The sequence below is a fragment of the Macrobrachium rosenbergii genome, chromosome 57 (genome assembly GCF_040412425.1).
Source record: "Macrobrachium rosenbergii isolate ZJJX-2024 chromosome 57, ASM4041242v1, whole genome shotgun sequence".
Lineage (NCBI taxonomy): Eukaryota > Metazoa > Arthropoda > Malacostraca > Decapoda > Palaemonidae > Macrobrachium > Macrobrachium rosenbergii.
This window is the reverse complement of record NC_089797.1, coordinates 11,397,895-11,422,894: the sequence shown is the minus strand read 5'-3', so window position 1 is coordinate 11,422,894 and position 25,000 is coordinate 11,397,895. Positions and strand designations below refer to the sequence as shown.

General features: G+C 33.5%; 2 protein-coding genes across 3 annotated transcripts in view; both read right to left on the bottom strand.

Annotated features, from left to right (window-relative positions):
- The window catches only part of LOC136836893 (uncharacterized), a 380,585-nt gene that overhangs the window by 212,238 nt on the left and 143,347 nt on the right, over positions 1–25,000 (bottom strand). For both annotated transcript variants that reach the window (XM_067101334.1, XM_067101335.1), the window contains one exon: positions 5,948–7,057. In XM_067101334.1, the coding sequence (XP_066957435.1) occupies positions 5,948–6,017 (70 nt within the window). In that variant the 5' untranslated portion in view covers positions 6,018–7,057. The remainder of the gene's footprint in view (positions 1–5,947; positions 7,058–25,000) is intronic.
- Positions 9,386–11,449, bottom strand: LOC136836993 (uncharacterized). The gene is made up of 2 exons (XM_067101524.1): positions 10,734–11,449; positions 9,386–9,560 (listed from the first exon to the last, which is right to left on the bottom strand). The coding sequence occupies exons 1-2, from the start codon at positions 11,447–11,449 to the stop codon at positions 9,386–9,388; spliced, it is 891 nt and encodes a 296-aa protein (XP_066957625.1).

Sequence of the window (25,000 nt, the reverse complement as noted above, 5' to 3'; positions counted from 1 at the left end):
AGCGATAGTAAGATGCAGTCTCGTTCTCCTTAGAACTATGCTCGATGTAGCATCAACAAATAAGAAGCAAAAAATGCGGCGAAGTTTCTTCGGCGCAATCGAGTTTTCTGTATATCGTATAAGCAAGGCTACCGAAAATAGATCTATCTTTCGGTGGTCTCGGTATAATGTTGTGTGAGCCGCGGCCCGTGAAACTTTAACCACGGCCTGGTGGTGGCCTAGCCTATACCGTTGCCAGATGCACGATTATGGCTAACTTTAACCTTCAATAAAATTACAACTACTGAGGCTAGACGGCTGCAATTAGGTATGTTTGATGATTGGAGGGTGGATGATCAACATACCAATCTGCAACCCTCTAGCCTCAGTAGTTTTTAAGATCTGAGGGCGGACGGAAAAAAGTGCGGACGGACAAACAAAGCCGGCACAATAGTTTTCTTCTCAGAAAACTAATAAAACGGCAATTTTATAGAAAAAGTTGATGTAGATCCAAGCAATTTTACGACACTAAAAGTAAACACCGATTTGACGCTGTCAACAACAATAGGTTATGGAGACCGTCCCTTGATAATCGTTAGTAGCGTATGTCCTACTTAGGAATGATGCTTCAATAAATGTTCTTAAATGATAAAAAAAAATGAAGAGAACATTTTTTTATGAGCGTGCTTTTAGTTCACTTCGTTCAGCACTCAATACGTAGTCAATTCATTGTTAAAGATTCTGAAAACGATATAGAGAACCATTTTCATGAACGTGCTTTTATTTTCCCTTTACCCACCACTCAATACGTAGCCACTTCATCTTTACATAATCTGAAAACGATAAAGACAACCCAAAGAAAAACCCGGCAGCAAAACCTACAAGTGCGGAGGTCGAAGAATCGAAAGAGCAATAGCGATAGAAAGGGAAGCGACGATCTCCCCCCTCCCAGCGCACGACAAGAGGAGGTGAAATGAGATATGGATGGGACATAACGACCCGGCCTTACTGCTTCGTCTCGACGTCATAATGATGTTAGTCACTCGCAAGAGTGTCAGATTGAAGCTGAAGTCGTCTTTTGCTTCCAGCGTCTTCATATGCTCACCGAATCGACGACACAAAGGGATATCGCATAAGAAAGTCGTTGTTCTTTTTTTTTCTTATTGTGATGGAGGGGCGTGGGTGAGATGACGATACCCACTCGAGAGAAGATCGAGTGGGCGTTTGAAACATCACATATTCTAATAAGAATTTGAGAGGACAGGAATATATCACGTATTATTTTCATGAATAACACTTCGATAAAAAACAGAAATTCTACCATGTATTGTCTTGATTATAAAAGACGGCATTTTCATTCTCTGAACAGCTAACTAATTGACCGTCAATGTTGATTATAACGGTATAAAAAAATAAAAAAGAAGCTAGATAATGATAATTACTTGATCGTCACAAATAAACGGTATAATAGAAGCTAGATAAATACTTCTTTATACCACAAAGCTGACTACAAGATAAACATTGATCATGTACACTGCAACAGAATGATTTCTTTAACGCTATATCTGAAGACGGTTCAGGGAGTATGTGTTCGTTCCAGATGCTCATATTTTATTCGTGGTTATTTTCATCGCCTTTCTCTCTCTCTCTCTCTCTCTCTCCTCTCTCTCTCTCTCTCTCTCTCTCTCTCTCTCTCTCTCTCTCTCTCTCTCTCTCTCTCAGAGAATAAGTTAACGACAAGTTTGTGGCGATATCGAGTTTCATTGGCTGTGAGGGAATTCTAGAGTAGGTGATTCCAGGTCACCTTTCCGCTCAAGGATTGGAAAGACTGACGTATGAATTCCAGACTCGACCGTAAACACACACACACACATTATATATATATATATATATATATATATATATATATATATATATATATATATATATATATTCCACTTTAGGTAGCTCAGTGGTCAAAGTCACTGTCAATTCCTGTTTCTGAACCAGGGGACGATTCGATTCCTGCCGACGACGAAGCACTTATCAGTTAGAATTTCCCTTGGGTGCAGGTTATTTCCAAGGTATAATGAATTGCATATTAAACGTTATTTGTGGCTTAATATTTATAAAAATAAAACAGGTTACGCTTGTTAAGTGACAAAAATTATCTAATTATATATATAAATAAATGTATAACAAAAAGTATCTAATTATATATATATAAATAGATATATAACAAAAATTATCTAATTATATATACATAAATAAATATATATACACACACACACACACACACATATATATATACATATATATATATATATATATATATATATATATATATATATATATATAAGCATACATTTATGTATATACTATGTAAATATATATATATATATATATATATATATATATATATATGTATATATATTATATATATATATATATATATATATATATATATATATATATATATATATATATATATATATATATATATATATATATATATATATATTAATATTATATTGTACATAATGTGTATGTAAAGCCGTGTGCATATGTTTGTGTGTATGGTCAAGAATTTTATTTTATTAACTTGATTTATGCTGTATTGAAATAAAAGAAACTTGTTCGAGTTTTGACTGTCTTCCTTGTATTTATTAGTAATGACAGCTCATAAACGCTAGTAATTCATTAACAAATTATGGCATAATAGATTTCCTCATGGCTTGACAAAAACATTAATTATCAACTCGACTGTGGGAATCTGTGCACAGTTTTCAATTTAATTTGGTTAATATGCTGAATAATTGTATCTCTTTTTTTTTTACTTAACAGTTTTGTGGAGTTTTATATTCAATATTCTATGATTTTTTTTTATTATCTTCATCTGTTCTCTTTTCTCACTGTGTCAGTATGATCTATTCAGCCAACTTCACATAATACTTATTCTGATCTTGATTACAATTGCATATACATTAACAGACATCACTGGTTGTACCCACAAGGAACGTTTCATTTATCAAATTATTCTATGGTATGTGATTTTGAGGTAGCAGACTTTGGACGTTTTATACTAAATATTATAAAATGGGCTCATAATAATTATATTCTGTGTATAACTCATGGTTTATCGTTTTCTATTTATATAGCTGTAATACACAAGCTTGCTGATTTACTATAGTTTATGGTTCTCAATTTTGATGCATGTGAAGTAATGATGATGTTTGGAGTTACTATAAACATGATTAGAATAAACTGATTTAATCTCTTAAAGCAGATAAAAACATTCTGTTTCGTCACAATACTCTACCAGTTTAGGCTCAGTAACAATTTACTCTATATTCAACCACGTTTGGAGTAATTCGAACCTCTTTAACTCACGGTACCCCGAATTACACTGTTTTCTCTAATTTTGCCATTCAACTAAATTTTCCTTTCCACTGAAACGCAAATAAGGGACGATAATAATAATTCTATAGTCATGAGTGATACTGGGCTTCTTTCTATAGTCATGAGTGATATTGGGCTTCTTTCTATAGTCATGAGTGATATTGGGCTTCTTTCTATAGTCATGGGTGATATTGGGCTTTATTCTATATTCAAGAGTGTTACTGGGTTTCATTTTATTGTCATGAATAATATTTGGGTTCGTTCTATAGTCATGAGTGACATTGGGCTTTATTCTATAGTCATGAGTGATATTGGGCTTCGTGGCACAGCCATGAGTGAGACTGGGCTTTACGTGTTTCAGAAGAAATAGGAATACATGCATTCTACTTGACTGGCATCGCAGTACCATCGTATGACATATGTGGAAGATGTCTTAAAAACCTGGTTGTTATTTGTAAACTAAGAAGTTTACCAAAACAACTATAGCGATTAACCAAACTAATTACTGAATTATATATCATTTACAGAAGCCACTTATTCTTCCTTGTGAAAAATGGCAGGAGTTTTGTTGTAAAATTAAAATTACAGATAGACAGGTTTGTAATATACATATATCCAGAAATGTGGAAGGCCAAGTGCTAGACATTTGCAGAAAGTTAACTTATGTGAAACAGGGAAATTCATCAGTCTAGAAATAAAACTGTAAGTGAAAAACTAAAGGTCACGAGATACAGGGGACGAGATACCTGAGATCAAACCCTGCCGAGACGTAGGAGGAAAATGGAAATGAAAAATACACTGGGAAAACCATGGATAAGTCACGAGGAACTAAAGAACGAAAATTGTGACCAATCGTGAGAACGAAAAAATGAATACACAAGGGTGAAAGGTGGGGTAATAAGTCCTGTCAAAGGATATTTGTCTTTACACATGTAGGTCGTTAATGCATACTCCCTTCTGCCTTCCATTCAAGACCCCAAACTTCGATTACTTATTTGGCCACATACTTACTAACTAGACATTTATAATATAGTTAAAAACTTTTGCTAAAACTTCTAACTAACTTATTTTCCCAAGCACTAAGTGTATCTTAGGAACCACTGAGATTTCCCGGCATGCATCCTGTAATACGCGTTACGTGGTGCTTAGTATTTTTTGTCACGAGAAAAAACTGGTGTTCCGTAAATCCTTCACGGAGGGAGTTCATCATTTTTATTATAATTTTCTTATAATTAAATCATTGCAAACTAGACTGAACATGAACCAAGAATTATTAGTATGTTGCGTGTGAGCTCACGTCGGTAAGTTAGTCACTCTCAAAGAAGCCTTCATGTTTGCTCAAATTGCATCTTTACAAAACATGTCTCTATAATAATGACTTACTCTTTGTTTATAAGTTTAACATAGCTATGGAAGCCAACTTAACTATCAGTATAAGGTCCTGCCATCATTATGACTGCTTTAATCGAAGGAGCTACATTCATTTGAATCACAATAGTCGCCGCTTCTGACTTTGCCACAATGCATTTGATACCAAGTCTTTTGTTAAACAGAACCTTTAGAATGATTTTTTATTTGTGTTCTTAGTATTCACGTATGATGATATCAATATTTCAATCATCTGTAAGAAAATGTCTTAGGGACTGATTCGAAGGACTACTGAAACATGAAGTGCAACATCACACGTACTTATGCTATTACTGATAAAATGAACACAGAAGACGTACAAAGGCGAAACTATTTGCATCGAAATTCTATTAATATTACACGTCTTAGGCTTCAATAGTTAAAGAATCTGGAATCTAAACCACCCCGTCTTATTGAAGCCTAATACCAGTAATATGAATATACTTGTATATCCACAGCGAAGCTCTGTGGCTATTTTATGATATATATATATATATATATATATATATATATATATATATATATATATATATATATATATATATATATATATATATATATAAATATATATATATATATATATATATATATATATATATATAAATATATATATATATATATATATATATATATATATATATATATATATATATATATATATATATATATATATATATATATATATATATATATATATATATATATACACACACACACATATAGGCTATATGTTAACTTTATCGCATACACAATTGTTCTGTGCATTAGTAGAATTACTAAAAGGACCTCATTCAAACTGGATGGTATCTAATGGAGTATTTACTCAGAAAAAGTTACAAGCTTTCTTGGACAAACAGTCCACATTATCAAGTGTCGTAGGTCACTGTACGGATACTTGATAATGTGGACTGTTTGCCCAAGAAAGCTTGTAACTTTTTCTGAATAAATACTCCATTAGATACCATCCAGTTTGAATGAGGTCCTTTTAGTAAAAAAAATATATTATATATATATATATATATATATATATATATATATATATATATATATATATATATATATATATATACTCGTATATACACTTGATTGTTCAAATACAAGCTACAATGATGAATATACTACAAATGTTAAGAAAAAGAAAGTGAAATGTCAAACCGAGCCACTACTTTTGACTGAAACTTACCTGAAGAGAACAGGAGTAAAAGCAGCAAGGGCAGAGCGTGAACTAACATACTTCCGTTATTCCCGCACATCTCAGAGGCAGCTCCCGGGAATTTCCTTCTTCTTCTTCTTCAGAGATTTTTAGGACTTCAGAGCGAAATTATCCAGTAATCACAATTTCAACTCCGTTCATTTCTCCCGGTGCTAAACACATTCTTCGATCGCCAGAATCAACTAAATTATCATTGTGTTCGCCGAGATCTCTTTCTCAAAATTAAAAGCAGTGAATTTTCTGAAGTGCAGCAACGCTTTTTCTTTCCTAACTTGATTCTGGTCTGTCTTCTCATTCACTCTTGTTGATTTTGAGGTAACTTCGAGAATGCTGTGATTCATGAAGTAGTTATTTCAATTGTAAAATGTTTTTTTTTTTTTTTACCTCAAGATAACTTTTCTTATATATATATATGAGCATAAATTCTAAGTTTATCAATCTGATAAGCCGAAAGAGCATAAATTATAACCTGAATTACTTGTTAATGCGAAAGCTTATTTGATTTAGTTGAGAGTACATGGTTCTACAAGTAGCTTCAAGTGCGGATAGATTGTAAGATTTTTCTATTAAAATTCGAGCTTGGTTATGATAAATATTATTCCTTACGTATTGACTTGTATTGTGACCTAATCAACAAAGGTATTTAAAAAGTCTATGTTTCTTTATATGTAAAACCTCACTGCACTGTTGAGAAAAACTATTCCATAATTAATGCTTGAGCTAGTTAGTCTGTCATCGAATACATCATTAATTTTCTGTATTTACTGAGAGAATGCCTGTTGTGATTCGCACAGTCCCGACATCTTTTGTCAAATGAATTGGGTCTTCTCACCATTCACACTATCAACACAAAACGAAATCACATTTTTTAGTATATCTCATCACTAGCTTCGGACACTGAGAATTCCAAGTTCTCGAGAAGCTCAGATTCGTTCATTTTCGAAAGATCAGTCGGACCACGAACTTGATCATCGATTACAAATCAGAGAGGTTTGTGAACTGTTGCGATGCTTGCTAAAGAACAGGGCAGACGAATTACTGGCTTCTCTCTTCCTGTGGTTTAGTGTTGTAGACCGGAACCTGAAAAGAATGTGAAATAAAAGGTTAGTCTGATTTCAGGAAGACGATTTAAATTACAAGGGGTTAAAATAATAGTCTTAGTGCTGTCAATACTGCTATTATCATCATCATCATTATTGCTGTTGACAGCAGTTGCTGTTTCAGTGGTATTCAGGTTACATAGAATCTTCGCGAGATGTTATAAAAAAATTTCCAAGGGCTACGAAGAATACAATAGTACACGACATAAGGCATATTGCTCTTATAAATGAATTTCAGAGAACACATTACTTTCCTCACTGCGCATCCATAAATAGAGTAAAAGTGGTAATCATTCATAATCACCCGAATTACTATTTTAATTCACTTATCCATCACAGCCTTCACATGGCAACAGAATTTAAAATAAACCACTGTTTCATAAAAAAGACAAAACGCAGCCTAGCGGCATGTTCGGAGGAACAGCGCCGGAAGAAATGCGTTTAAAACCTTTCCTCCAAATCAATAAGGGAACAGGAACGAGGTGTTACAAAGATAGAAAATTGCTCACACTTTGATCTTCAGCTGCTGGTATTTACAGACCTGACGTCTTAAAGGGGAACGCACACTTACAAAAAAAAATATCTGTCACGTGTTGAGAAGGAAGAAAAAAAGTCTTCCGAGTAAAAACGTTGTAAAATTCAAGATCTACTTCTTCATCCCAATTCTGATGTCACGCAACTGAGTTTTTATGTTCTCATGTCTTACTTTACAGCAAAGTTAACTACCGTACGCTAATTTTCCAAACTGTCTTGATTCTCAACAATACAATACCATGATAGTAAGAATTTTACCGTGAGATGTCAGAGCACACTTTCATCCGCACACTCATGCATACATGGACGCATATATATATATATATATATATATATATATATATATATATATATATATATATATATATATATACACACATATGTATATATAATATATATATATATATGTATATATATATATATATATATGTGTATGTATATATATATATATATATATATATATATATATATATATATATATATATATATATATATATATATATATATATATATATATATATATATATGTACACACACATATGTATATATAATATATATATATATATATGTATATATATATATATGTGTATGTATATATATATATATATATATATATATATATATATATATATATATATATATATATATATATATATATATATATATATATCTATATGTACACATATGAAAAATTTCTCAAGTACCAAGTTTAATCTACCTAAGAGATCAAAAGAATCACAGGTATTACATCCACACGTCTTCATTTAATCTTTATAAAATTCAGGATTTCACTTCCTTCGCGTCTTATTCTTGCGAGACGAGAGAGAGAGAGAGAGAGAGAGAGAGAGAGAGAGAGAGAGAGAGAGAGAGAGAGAGAGAGAGAGAGAGAGAGAAAATGAAGATGTTCGCGGGAGGCGTGACAGGCAAAAGCTGGAATTAATCCGTACTCCTCGTGACTATTAAGAGGACACAGACGATTTCTTTTATAGGAATGAATTGCGTAAATGGTTGGTCTGGGACGGTTTCAGCTCCTAATGCCCTGGGAATGATCCCTTAAGGATATTATAATCAGTTCATTTGCATATATGAATAAGATTCACACTATACACTTTGATTGTCCTTTTAATGATTACAGATGTACCTATATGTATTCATTTTGCCATTAAAAACAGGTGTGATTATATATATATATATATATATATATATATATATATATATATATATATATATATATAATATATATATATATATATATATAAATATGCATACATACATACATACATATAAATACATATATGTAAACATATATATTATATATATGTATATATATATATATATATATATATATATATATATATATATATATATATATATATATATATAAACTTTGTTTGTCGTCTTTGCTGTTGTTTGTATAAATTTGTAAATTTGTAACAGGATGATATCATAAGCATTAGGTTTAAGTTAATTTGTAATAGAAATGTTTGTGGATGGAAGCTGAAAGAGTAATGCTAGTTCATCATTAAGTATTCCTTGGTGGCTGTCAGAAGTTAAATGGAATTATGACCTGGGAAGCTCCTATGAGGAGAAGGCTAAATGGATACCAGAAATAAAGTCATTATTATCAGTAATGTGGATGGTGGGTGAAAGGTATTTGCAGGTGAGTCAGTTATTTGGGCATAAAAAATGGGAATAAGATATTTCAACATGACCTTCGCGTTGGTTGCTAAATAAGAGAGTCTCCGGAGGGAATCAGTGTAATGTAAGAAGATTGTTATGCCAAGAACTTGCAAGAGTTGGGAGCTTGGAGGTACGACAAATCCATCCCTCCTGGATGGACAATTAACACCCAAGAACCACGAACACCACCCGTGAAAGAAGATGCCTCAAAGAGGTTCCAATCCCCATAAGGGTGGAACCATTTCACATGCATCTCATGGTAACCAGAGCTGTCGAAACAGTGCTGGAAAACAGTCGTTAAGGTAACTGGTACTACACATTTAGATAAGTCCAGTGAACATGGTAAAGGAAAAGAATTGTTCAGTACTGCAAAAATCGACTTCAAAAAGATGTGAACCAAGACCAGGTAGTAATAACTGAAGTTACTGATACTGAAACAACCAATCTGGCAAAGAATATGCAGGGCCTGTTCTTCCTGCATTACTTCAAAATATGTCAGAAAGGAAAAAATAGGCTGACCTCCCAGGAGAGTGTCTTGAAAGCTAAACAGTCCAGGAGAGTGTCTTGAAAGCTAAACAGTCCAGGAGAGTGTCTTGATAGCTAAACAGTCCAGGAGTGTGTCTTGAAAGCTAAACAGTCCAGGAGAGTGTCTTGAAAGCTAAACAGACACGAGCAACCATAACTAGACCAACAATCTTCCGACAATGCTTGGTACTGAACCACAAGGGATTAGAGGTCTGAAGGCGTTCGTATTTGATTACTGATACTGTCCACATAGATAAGTAGCTTTCTCAGGGACACCCGCACTCCTCTGGGCTTCTAAAAGGCACATGCTTTTCGAGACTGTTGTATTTGCCTCTTCATGCATGGACACTGGGAAGGTGCAGTAAGAAGAATCAGACGAGTGTGCAGGACGCCATCGATACTCCATTCGATGAGAGGAAAGCGCATGAGGAGAAAGGAACCTATACCTAATGGTGCTAATGTGAGTCCCTGAACCGAGCAGAAACTATTTAGAGTATATATCATAATGATAAGTAAAAGGGGTAGCCGTTAGGATATGAGAGAGAGAGAGAGAGAGAGAGAGAGAGAGAGAGAGAGAGAGAGAGAGAGAGAGAGAGAGAGAGAGATAGGTAAGGTAAAGTAATTAGGCCAGAGAGGAAATAAAAGGTGCATACAGTCTCGAGGGAGTGACTCCCGTACACACATATACATATTGGCGAGATGGAAAGAGGGAGAGCGCAAGAAGGGAGGGGTCCGGTCATGCGGAAAGTGAGCGCGATGAATTTTGGTAATTGGGGAAGGTAACGGAAATGATGCCTGGAGAGTCTCTCTCTCTCTCTCTCTCTCTCTCTCTCTCTCTCTCTCTCTCTCTCTCTGGAACGCGTTCTTCTAAAATGACGTGGAATGAGAAATTGTCTGTGATAAACATATGTAGAGACAGAGGGGGCGTCGGGGGGTAGGGGTGGCAGGTGGGAGGTAGGGTGAGGGAGCGTTGGGGTTGGTGGTTGGAGGTAGGGTGAGGGAGTGTTGAGTTGGAGGTGGGAGGTAGGGTGAGGGAGTTTTGGAGTTGGAGGTGGGAGGTAGGGTGAGGGAATGTTGGAGCTGGAGGTGGGAGGTAGGGTGAGGGAGTGTTGGAGTTAGAGGTGGGAGGTAGGGTGAGGGAATGTCGGATTTGGAGGTGGGAGGTAGGGTGAAGGAGTGTTGGAGTTGGAGGTGGGAGGTAGGGTGAGGGAATGTTGGAGTTAGAGGTAGGAGGTAGGGTGAGGGAGCGTTGGGATCGGTGGTTGGAGGTACGGTGAGGGAATGTTGGAGTTGGAGTTGGGAGGTAGGGTGAGGGAGTGTTGGAGTTGGAGGTAGGGTGAGGGAGTGTTGGAGTTGGAGGTAGGGTGAGGGAGTGTTGGAGTTGGAGGTGGGAGGTAGGGTGAGGGAATGTTGGAGGTGGGAGGTAGGGTGAGGGTGTGTTGGAGTTGGAGGTGGGAGGTAGGGTGAGGGAGTGTTGGAGTTGGAGGTGGGAGGTAGGGTGAGGGAATGTTGGAGTTGGAGATGGGAGGTAGGGTGAGGGAATGCTGGAGTTGGAGGTAGGGTGAGGGAGTGTTGGTGTTAAAAGCATTCTTTCATTGCTGGTAAAACTATCAAATGGTTGGAGTTCCCACATCAGATCTTCCCTATAATTTGTCACTTGATTGCTTGGGTAACAAATATACGTATTTAAATAAATAGCCTATTAGGACTGGTCGAATGTAGTTGAAATGTAACCTAAAACTATTTACATTCACTAGATGCCAATTCTAGGAGCATACTTCATGTGAGGTGTTGTCTAGTTTAAACATAGAATTATTAAAATTCTCGTTTATAAAAGTCAACCCTAGATATTTTCTTTTCTTTACTTCTGTCCCCCCACCCATATATATATATATATATATATATATATATATATATATATATATATATATATATATATATATATATATATATCTACATATACAGTATATACATATACAGAAATATAAATGTATATATATATAGTGTAAACAATTATATATATATATATATATATATATATATATATATATATATATATATATATATATATATATAAAATGTATGAGGTTCTGTTGTTTATGTGTATTTCTAGTGTGTGCACGTTGACCTGGACTTTATTAGCTCTCTCATACTAAGAGATGAGCAAGCCGAGGTGTTGACAAGGGAAAGAGAACATCAAACGGGATTCATCAGATAATTCATGAGGACACAGTCAAGGATGTTGGGGAGTGCCCTTTCTCAAGGCTGGTAATAGCCTCTCTTACGCAAGTGCAGTTTCTATTCGTGAGTAATTCAAACTTGTTTGTCACAAACGCAGGTTTCACTTCTTATTTCATAATATATTATGAGAGTAATTCATCCTGCAATTCTTTTGGTGATACGTAGTCATAAACACCTGTCTCAAGAACGATATTGGGAAGTGCTTCCTACTGTGAGAATACAAATGAGTTGCACATTATTACAGACTCATTAAGATTAAAACATGACACTATCATCTATGATTTCTTTTGTTATAGTAAGGACAGAATTGGTGACATGGGAATAACGCCAACCTCATAAACAAAACAAAAACTACGATTATCTATAGGCATCCCACCAACCCTGAGCAACCCACCCCTCCCCACACCCAACCCCCCCAACAAAAAGGAGAAAACAGGGGAGTTTAAAACAAATATGTTTCTTCTTTTTCTTCACCGTAAACTAAGCAATATTTTAAACCCAACCTGCTATAAAATAAAACTGGATATCCTCCTCTTAATCCACGCATCCTGATGAGTTATAGGAATAAATATGAACCTGTACTTCCTTACTGGTTTATGCAAAGGTAAGTAATCCAGCCTGGAAAGCAATTCATAAGAGCGCTTGATGCAAATGAGCCATAAATTGAGCGTCCCTCCTATAGGGCCCTCGTGACGTCATCCCTCTTGACTTAGAGGGGATTTTCTTGAATCGACGGATGTAAGGTCTTGTATACGGAGATCTTTCGCGTGTTTTGTCTCGATTATGTAAATTTTCCCTTGCGCGTTTTTTTTCGTGAGTGTCGCTCAGGTAAGTTATGCTGAAGGTTCATTAAGGAAAAATGATGCCAGGTAAAATATAAGATTTTGCTAAATCATCTAAGATAGGTAATTTGGTTCTATCTATCTATCTATCTATCTATCTATCTATCTATCTATCTATCTATCTATCTATCTATCTTTTTGAAGCAAAAAAATAATAATCATCAACATGAGTCATAACTGATTCAAGTGAGTTGCTGAAGATATTTATTATAAAAAGTAAGAAAATTCCTGCGGACTAACAAATAATATATATCATATATCTGTGGACCTTTTACCCAAGACCTTTGACACACGTTATTTTGTTTTCTTTAATTTAATAATAATAATAATAATAATAATAATAATAATAATAATAATAATAATAATAATAATAATAATAATAATAATAATAATAATAATACCACCATCACAGTTCCAGCCACCAATGAAGTATGCGAATTTTATAAAGGCATTGGTTTTGTACAGAAACTTTTTAATAAGGAAATATAAACCTAAATTGGTTTTGCACAGGAACTTTTTAATAAGGAAATATAAACCTAAATTGGTTTTGCACAGAAACTTTTAATAAGGAAATATAAACCTAAATTGGTTTTGCACAGAAACTTTTAATAAGGAAATATAAACCTAAATTGGTTTTGCACAGAAACTTTTTAATAAGGAAATATAAACCTAAATTGGTTTTGCACAGAAACTTTTTAATAAGGAAATATAAACCTAAATTGGTTTTGCACAGGAACTTTTTAATAAGGAAATATAAACCTAAATTGGTTTTGCACAGAAACTTTTTAATAAGGAAATATAAACCTAAATTGGTTTTGCACAGAAACTTTTTAATAAGGAAATATAAACCTAAATTGGTTTTGCACAGAAACTTTTTACTAAGGGAATATAAACCTAAAAGCCAACAGTGAAGAATAATTAAGACAAAAAACTACTTCAAGTGAGTTACATCTCGACATTCTTATTGAACATCATCGAGAGAATCGACGGAAAGCAAATTCAACGCGATGGCATCGGAATTGCATCCTGAAACTGGGGGATAGATCTCTGAGACATGATTTATCTGAGAAATCGGGTTATGCCCAATTTGGAAAGAGCACTCGAGTCGTTCTTCAATTTATACTTATTTCATAGTTTTCTGTTGATTTCTAATTGCGAAAATGTGGTGCAAATCTTTCTCTGATCTCCTTGAAAGCCTGAGGTCTACTTTTATCTTCTTTTTTAAAAGTTTCTCTATCTTTCGGTTTGTTTAATATTCGGCTTTAAATAAGACTTTTTTTGTTCTAAGCAAAGAACTTCACGGCATTTATCAACTTAGATATTCTGTTCAGTGCTACAGATTTGCCAAAAAAGTATCCACTTTCTCTCTAGGACAGAAGTCTTCATTCTTTCAACCAGTATTTTATACTATATATTACGTCTAATTTACCACAGTCGATTTTAATATTAGTTCTTTACTAACCAGACTAACTTATACCTTTATAATTTTACAATTACGTGCACCATATATACTGTGTGTGTGTGTATATATATATGTATATATGTATGTATATATATATATATATATATATATATATATATATATATATATACTGTGTATATATATATATATATATATATATATATATATATATATATATATATATATATATATATATATATATATATATATATATATATATATATGTATATATACATACATACATACATAAATACATACATACATACATACACACACATATATATATATCTAAAACCGCTTTATAATTTTTTTTTCTTTAAGAATGCAGTTCAGTCCGACTAAGTTCAGTTATTATCATTATTCAGCAATTGAACTCTATTCATATGGAACAAGCCCATAAGGGCCATCGACTTGAAAGTCAAGCTTCCAAAGAATATTGTTTCATTTGAAAAAAAGTAAAAGAAGGTAATAGAAAATTCAGAAAAGAACAGACCAGTTATTAGAAAAAAAATAACAAATTACTATTAAAATACGAGATGAAGTGTTTTAGGGTTGTGATGCATGGCATCTTCTCTTGAACTCTTGAGGTTGCAATTGCACAACTTCCTCAGGGAGACTGTTCCACATTCCAGCGGGCTGAAGAATAAAGGACCTCTGGAGCTGAGAAGTTCGGCAGCGATTTTTCAAGATTTAATTTGATTATTTCTCAGAATTAAGAATGTCTATGAGACATTCTTATTTTTACACTCTATTGGACTGTGGAACAGTCTCCCCGAGGAAGTAGTTCCTCATTGGACGGGTTGGTATCGTCCTCGGCTAGCACTCTGCTAAGCCCGCGTTTGATTCTCCGACGGCCAATGAAGAATTAGAGAAATTTACTTTTGGTGATAGAAATTCATTACTCGTTATAATGTGGTTCGGATTCCACAATAAGCTGTAGGTCCCGTTGCTAGGCAACCAACTGGTTCTTAGCCACGTAAAATAAGTCTAATCCTTCGGGCCAGCCCTAGGAGAGCTGTTAATCAGCTCAGTGGTCTGGATAACTAAGTTATACTTAACTTTTCCCCGAGGAAGTTGTGCAATTGGAACCTAAAGAGTTCAAAGGGAAGATGCAATGCATTACTACCCTAAAACTTTTCACCTTGTATTTTAATCATTCTTATGCATGCCATAAACAGGACGATATTGAAAAGCAGCACCAATATGCAGTAAATGTGCCTCGCTGTCGAACTTCTTAGTTCCAGAGGACCTTTATTCCTCACACCGTTGGACTGTGGAACAGCCTTCCTGAGGATGTCGTGCAATTGGAACTTTAGAAGTTCAAGCGAAGATGCAATAAATCACTTCCCTACTACAATTCAACTTGTATTTCATTATTTTATTTACATTTTATTTATTTATTGAATGGTTCATTTATCTGTTTTTTTCTGATGACTGATCTCTTTCTGTATTTCCCATTTTTACCTTCTGTTATTTCTTTCGAATGAACACCATATTCTTTGGAAGCTTGAATTTCAAGTCAATGGCCCCTGTGCTGGGCTTCTTCCATAAGAATAGGGTTCATCTTCTGAATAATAATAATAATAATAATAATAATAATAATAATAATAATAATAATAATAATAATAATAATAATAATAATAATAATAATAATAATTCATTTTCCACGAATAACTCTCTGCATCATCAAAGATGCCACTACGTCACCCATTCATTTTCCCATCCGGAACCACTCCAGCATCCCTCGCATATTCTCATTACATCTGGCCCCTACTCGCGCGAGGAGCTTTCCGCTCTATCATGTACAAAAGAGCCGTGTTAACAGTCTTTATACACCGCGGCCGTAGTCATAACACCCGGCTAGGCACCTCGAATCTCCGGGGATGCATCGCTCAGAGTTGATCGAGCGAAACTCTACGGCCCCCTCTCGCCCGAGTTTATTTTACGGAGTGCCTTCCGAAGATATTTCCGTTTTGTTGTTATTTGGATTTTGATTTTCTTTTTTGTCCACAGGATTTTTTTGAGATCAATGTTTACATTCTGTGTGGTGTTTCTCTCTCTCTCTCTCTTGATATAACTGCAGTTTTGTACTTTTCCCTTGGTGTTTTACATTACTTTGCTTCCAGTCTCTCTCTCTCTCTCTCTCTCTCTCTCTCTCTCTCTCTCTCTCTCTCTCTCTCTCTCTCTCTCTCTCTTATATAACTGCAGTTTTGTATTTATATTTTTGCCATAGTCTTTAAAATCATTTTGCTTCCATCCTTCCTCTCTCTCTCTCTCTCTCTCTCTCTTAGTGTCTATTTATAGAAATAGTTTTCTTTATATTTTTCCTTCCCTTTTTATATCACTCTGCTTCCATTCTCTCTCTCTCTCTCTCTCTCTCTCTCTCTCTCTCTCTCTCTCTCTCTCATCAAACATTATTATCCTTACCGTCACTGCCACTTTTTTTAAGTAATGTACGTGAAATTTCGTCTAAAAATCAAAATAATTTCGAAAGCTCTTTTGTAAATTCAAACCATCCATGCCATTGGGTGAAACGACATCTGACACCCCCCCCACCTCCCCTCCCCAGCCTACTCAACCTATAATACACCTAAGGAGGTCTCAAGGCAAAAGGCATCAAGAACATCAAAAAGAGTATCTGACAATCCGTTCGCCCACCCACTGACTCCAGTCCACTTACCCCACCAGAGATACCCGCGTATTTTTCCACTGTTCCCAGTCGCTTGGTAACTACCCGTAGATGACCGCCAGAGAGCGAGTCGAAACGTAAGGAGATATTAAATATGTATCATACATCTTCATATTACAGGTACCTGTTCAGAAATAATAATAATAATTATTATTATTATTATCATAATAATAATCATTAATCCTTTTGACGTTAAAAGCATATATTGGTCAAGGTCGAAAAAAGGTTATTTCTAGTGCTAGCAAAATAATAAGCTTTTGACATGAAACATAAAATAATAATAATAATAATAATAATAATAATAATAATAATAATAATAATAATAATTCCTTTGAGGTTAAAAACAAATGTAGATTAAAAACGGAAATTGATATTTCTAATAACGATAATCATAATAATGATAATTTTATAATAATATGATAATAACTATACTTATTAATATTAATAATTCATTTCAGCTTTAATAGCAAATACAGATTAAAAATGAAAATTCTTATTTCTGATATTGACGATATACTACTGCTACTACTAGTCTAATAATATACAATAATACTGATACAAATAATAATTCCCGTTACCGTGAAAAGCTAACGTATAATAATGTAAAAAAAAAAAAAACTGTTATTTCCAACGTTAACGATATTTCATGACTGATGTTGTTCTTGGTACAACACCCCCATCCCCAAAAAGGAAAAGATGCAAGCACACAAAAGTATCCAATTTGTCTCGGAATTAATTCGCCCCGTGTAACGAGTTTACCACTGCTTTATTGGCACTGCGCCGAGTCCCTTATCTTCCTGGCCAGAAATCTTCCGCAATCCCCCTGAATATTCCTCATTCCATCTGGCCCCTACCGACGCAGTCCCCCTCCCCCATCCTTCCCCATCACTCCCCTCCTCCATCACGTATAAAAGACAGCCGCGTTAACACTCTTTATACAGCATGTCGGGAGTAATAAGACCAGATTCTCCGAGGATGCATAGGCGCCGAGCTGATCAAGCGAGCGAGACTCCCTCTCTCTCTCTCTCTCTCTCTCTCTCCTTCTCTCTCTACAGTTCTTCTGGCTCGGGCGCGTTCATTTGACAAAGTACTTCGGTAAGAAACTCTGTCGGGTCTTCTCGTTTTCTTTTTATCGTTGCTCCTTTTTTTATTCTCGTCTTCCTTGGTATCTTTCTCCTTACTCTTCCTTCCTCCATATCTTTCTTATCTTTTATCATCCTCTCTTCAACACTTTGTTATAAGTGGATTAACAAACGCTGTAATATTGCTTTCTGAGTTGACGGTAATTTAGTGGCACAGATTTAGATATAATATAACCCATATTATAACTAGAATTTGTATATAGAATACATCACTTTTAATGAAGACATTCTTTTTTTATATTAATACTTCCTTCATTACAGGCCTGAATCTTCAGCCTGTCGTGGAAACAAAGAGGCAATTACTTATGTAGCATAGCCCCATGATTTAACTTACATTTTTCTTCTCTCTCTCTCTCTCTCTCTCTCTCTCTGTCTCTCTCTCTCTCTCTCTCTCTCTCTCTCTCTCTCTCTCTCTTCTGCTGTTACGAGAATGTTGGTGAAGCCAAAATAATGACAAGTATTATTGGTAATTATGGAATTAGACGTAAATACTTGTTACCATGAATATGGTAAAGTAACGCCATATATTCAGTTTAGGGCATCTAATTTGATGAATATTCATTTTGAAAAATCATGGAAAATGATTAACCTGATTATCATACTATAGTGACACGTTAACAATTTAAAATCTGCAGCGAAATTTCAGTAAATTAATTCTGCCTCAGTTACATGTAGCTTGTCAGTTTTTATAATTTCTCGAATGTTTGTAAGAACCAATGTAAATAATTCTCAGTGCAAGGTACTTGAAAGTTCATTACCAAAAAGCGTGAAATGGGAATTTACATGTTACGTAATCCAGCATTTTGGTAGAGATGCCACAAGGCACTGATACGTCCTTAGATTAGAAATAACGTTAGAATTAATTGATACTTCAATATTATGAAGTACTGCATCTGATTATGACAGTTGCATCATCGTTAAGACCCGTACACCTCAAAAATAGGCCATAAAATTCGTGGTTCCATTTCAAGCTATTTGTCAAATTTCATGAAAAACTAATGATAAATGTTTTATTAAGATGAAATAAATAATAATAATAATAATAATAATAATAATAATAATAATAATAATAATAATAATAATAATAATAATAATAATATGACTAGTAAACCAGTGATACCAGGCTTCACGGTATGTTCAAGGTATTGGTTTCAGCATGGGAACCAAATCCTAATTTGTATGCAAATGAATATAGAAATAACATCTGTCATTTGCCTTAGTATTCTTATGTTACGTGTAAAATATGTATACAATTCCTTCAAGTCTGGGATTGGATGTGGTGTTACTGATGGGTGTGGTTCAACTTTACATCTATCCAAGGGATTTTCAACTTTCCATCTATCCCAGGAATATTCAACTTTCCATCTATCCAGGAAATACTCATCTCTCCATCTATCCAGGAAATATTTAACTTTCCATCTATCTCAGGAATATTCAACTTTCCATCTATCCCAGGAATATTCAACTTTCCATCTATCCAGGAAATACTCATCTCTCCATCTATCCAAGAAATATTCAACTTTCCACCTGTCAACGGAATACTCAGCTTTCCATCTGTCCAGGGAATATTCAAATTTCCATCTCTCCAAGAAATATTCAACTTTCCATCTATCCAGGAAATATTCAACTTTCCATCTATCCAAGGAATACTCAACTTTCCATCTATCCAAGGAATACTCAACTTTCCATCTATCCTAGGAATACTCAACTTTCCATCTATCCAAGGAATACTCAACTTCCTATCTATCCAAGAAATACTCAACTTTCCATCTATCCAAGGAATACTCAACTTTCCATCTATCCAAGGAATACTCAACTTTCTATCTATCCAAGAAATACTCAACTTTCCATCTATCCAGGTAATGGGTCTGGATTTAGACATTTTCTGATGAATCTGGAGAGCATAGTTTCTCTGAGGACGTGGCTCGAGATTTTCCTAGCTAAAACATTGAAGGGATTATTTTCAGCTACTGTTTGTACTGAGTGAATAAAGACCTCCCTCCATTAACCCGGCACTTGCATTGCCGCTTTTAATAAACTAATTTACTTTCCTTGAAACTCCTTCCATGATTCATTCGTGGTCTTCCCAGGATCAGCTAGTTTTAATTGTAGTGTACATAATTTTTAAATGTAGTTACATAATTTTTTGTATGTTCTAAATTCTGCTTAAATAAACTGAATTAAGATCAGGTCAAAATGAATACATATTTATGCTTTTGATACCTAAGAACCTCAATGATTACTTCTAGTTTACTGTAACAGTGTAACCTGTATTTTCCGTCTGTCGTTAACCAATTTCTTTTCTTTTGCTTGACTAGTAAATGTCTCTTGCTTTTTCGTGAACATCCTGTAGAAATCCGCTAAAACAGGATGAACATTACTGAGAGCTTTCATGAAATTCAACCCCTCTTCAAAATAAATAGGCCCACAAAGTCTATGTGCTCATAGAAAAAGATCTACCTCTTTTTTCTTTTTTGTATTATTATCTTGGTGTAAAGAACATTGCATGAAGGAATTTGTATCTGCCAAATATTTTCTTCACCAGATCGGAAGGGTATAAACGTATTTATCCCCTTTTACTCGTTGAATTGAAGTATTCAACTTAATGGGGTGTAAGTGAAAAGGGACCCCGAATCAAAGCTTATCTTTGAGTTCGAATTACCGTTAATAATTAAGAGACTCTTTAAAAAGTAAAGTCTCTTGAATTGGGTGCCTACTTAATGTATTTCAAGGAGGAATAAAGATGTAAGGGGTGGTCGAGAGCTCAAGAGGCTGTGTTTATAGAAACACACTCACACACTTACACATATATATGTGTGTGTGCATGTATACATGTATACAGACATGAAAAAAATTAATTATATATAGATATACTAAATTTAGCTGCCACCTACAAATGCCACCATCTCTTTTGGTAATTCTGTAAGCATTTTCATCTGCATGTAGCAGACTCACTTCAAATAATAAACTTAAGTGAATGTAAGTTCATCTACCTGGCCAAAATATCTCTTGCATCCCTTAAATCTTCTCATTCCATTTTGCCTCTACAAGTGCAAGACGCTCTCCGCTCTATCGCGTATGAAAGACAGCCGCGTTAACACTTTATGCTGTATATGAAGAATAATAACGCCTTACTAGGCACCTCGAGTCTCTGGGGATACATATCAGGAGTTGATCAAACGCAACTCTACGGTTCTTTCTCGCCTACTTTCATTTTACTCAGGACGATTGAGTCCCTTTTTTTTTTTAAATCTTTTAAGATTTCTTGGCTTTTACCTTTTTTTCACGCGTTTTACTTCTAAGTTGCATCTTCAAATTCTCTCTTGCCATTTAGCATATTTTTATTTACTGACTTCCATGTATGCTTAAATAAATTGCAACACTTTATATCTCTTTTCTAGTTGTTATTTTTTGTAAAAAGGAATTAAACTATATTGCATTCCTGTGAAAACTGTGCTTTATATACTAAAATTGTAGAAATGACTCGTTCTGAGTACAAGTTTTCCGTATATAAATATACTGTATATAAATATATATACATACATATATATATATATATATATATATATATATATATATATATATATATATATACTATACTGTGTGTATATATATATATATATATATATATATATATATATATATATATATATAATGCACACACATATACAGTATATATATATATATATATGTATATGTACATGTATACACATAAATATAAACATAAATACATACACACACATGTATATATATAATTATATATATACACACACTCATATATATAATATACATATATATATATATATATATATATATATATTGTATATTATATATATATTATATATTATATATATATATATATATTACATAATATATATATATATATATATATATATATATATATATATATTCTTTAATTAAATGCTGTTAAGATATATATATATATATATATATATATACATATATATATTATATAATATATATATATATATATATATATATAATATATATATATATATATATATATATATATATATATATATATATATATATATATATATATATATATATATATATATTCTTTAAATAAATGCTGATCTTAACATGAAGCATTATCAACAACTGTTATGTACATTGAAGAAGTTAATCAGTAACCGATTTTCAGTAACAAGAATGAGTTTTAGAATACCAAAAGCTTTAATGAAGCTTTAATGTCTTTATTTTCCGTTGAGCATTAAATCTCTCACAAGGAAAGAGCGGAAACAAAACAAAAACACTACAAAGAGTTATATTTGGCATATCAGCAGCAGTAGCTTAATGTAATGCCATGAAGATTCCTTTTGTTTGCATAATTACATTTGCATAATGAAACTCTGGCTCGGGACGAAAGAAAAACGCAGCAAAACAACATTTAAATATGAATATTTTCGCTTTTAGGCCTATTTCAATTCTGATTTTGTTGTTTCTTTTTTACGCTTTTTTTTATTTATATATTTTTCATCCGAAAAATATATTATAGCATCTTTTACTTGAATGAATGAGTCTTTATGCTGTCTTTCTTTTGTATTTGTACAAATGTATTTGGAAAGATTCCCGCTTATTGTTTAACAAGTTCCACGAGAAACCGATGGTGTTTCAAACATCCATATTATAAGAAACTGACATTTTTCGCAGGAAATTTTATTTTCCCTCGACTTAAACAAACAGTTTAACATTTGACTCTGATGCAAGATGATCTTTTCATGTACGAGTTTAGTACGTAAATACAGAATTGCATTTATTAATATAGTCTATAAAGGCGTCGGGCTAAATGCGGCAAATGGTTCACACATCAACGAATTACGTTTCAAACTAATAAAAAATGCGCCGAAGTTTCTTCGGCGCAATCGAGTTTTCTGTACAGCGTATAATCAAGGCCACCGAAAACAGATCTATCTTTCGGTGGTCTCGGTATAATGCTGTATGAGCCGCGGCCCATGAAACTTTAACCACTGCCCAGTGGTGGCCTGTCCTATATCGTTGCCTGACGCACGATTATGGCTAACTTTAACCTTAAATAAAATAAAAACTACCAGGGCTAGATTGGAGGGTGGAGGATCAACATGCTAATTTGCAGCCCTCTAACCTCGGCAGTTTTCAAGATCTGAGGGCGGACGGTCAGACAAAACCAGCACAATTGTTTTCTTTGACAGAAAAATAAAAATCAAGCCCATAGCAAAACACATAGATAAAAATAAATGTTTTCATACTCACGAACATAAAGATACAAAAATATAAATAAAAAAAGGATAAAAAATAATAAATGGTTATAAACAGTATGGACAGCAATAATGATAAAAACATACCACGAAAATAAATAAAAGAGAACTACAAATGAAAGCAATAAAAATATTTATAAACCGAAAAAATTTAATAATCAGATTAATTGTGATCATTATTTCCCAGGCAAAAGTGAGATGTTATTATATAATATGATACATAGCAAATAGGCCGCAGGTACCTAATAGGTAAAAATAAAATTAACTGTGATAATCATTTCCCAGGGATACGTGAGATGTTATTATATAATGCGATACATGGCGAACAGGTCCCAGGTACCAAACAGGTAATAATAAAATTAACTGTGATAATCATTTCCCAAGGATAGGTGAGATATTATTATATAATACAATGCATAGGGAATAGGTCGCAGGTAATCAGTGAACTGACCTTTACCAGAACTGCAAGTGGAATTGACATCACACGCACACTCTTCGAACAAGTAGTGATTGCAAAGCAACTTTTAGGATAATATACTCGTAAGTCTTATAAAGATCACGCTTAATTGAATCATGGGAAATACGCGAGAGATATACTCAAGACCCTCGTTCTACTTTCATTTCAGATACTTGGAATTAAAATAGAGATGATGTCGATATTAAACCATGTATAAGAACCTTAATATGACCATTTGAAACAAAGAATATTAAACCATGTATAAGAATCTTAATATGACCATATGAAACAAAGAATATTAAACCATGTATAAGAATCTTAATATGACCATATGAAACGAAGAATATTAACCCATGTATAAGAACCTTTACATGACATTTGAAACAAAGAATATTAAATCATGTATAAGAACCTTAACATGACCATTTGAAACAAAGAATATTAAACCATATATAAGAACCTTAAGATGACCACTTGAAACAAAGAATATTAAACCATGTATAAGAATCTTAATATGACCATATGAAACGAAGAACATTAACCCTTGTATAAGAACCTTAATATGACCACTCGAAACAAAGGTTATTAAACCATGTATAAGAACCTTAATTTGACCATTAGAAACAAAGAATATTAAACCATGTATAAGAACCTTAATAAGACCATTTGAAACAAAAAATATTAAACCATGTATAAGAACCTTAATATGACCATTTGAAACAAAGAATATTGAACCATGTATAAGAACCTTAATAAGACCATTTGAAACAAAGAATATTAAACCATGTATAAGAACCTTAATATGACCATTTGAAACAAAGAATATTGAACCATGTATAAGAACCTTAATATGACCATTTGAAACAAAGAATATTGAACCATGTATAAGAACCTTAATATGACCATTTGAAACAAAGAATATTAAACCATGTATAAGAACCTTAATTTGACCATTAGAAACAAAGAATATTAAACCATGTATAAGAACCTTAATAAGACCATTTGAAACAAAAAATATTAAACCATGTATAAGAACCTTAATATGACCATTTGAAACAAAGAATATTGAACCATGTATAAGAACCTTAATAAG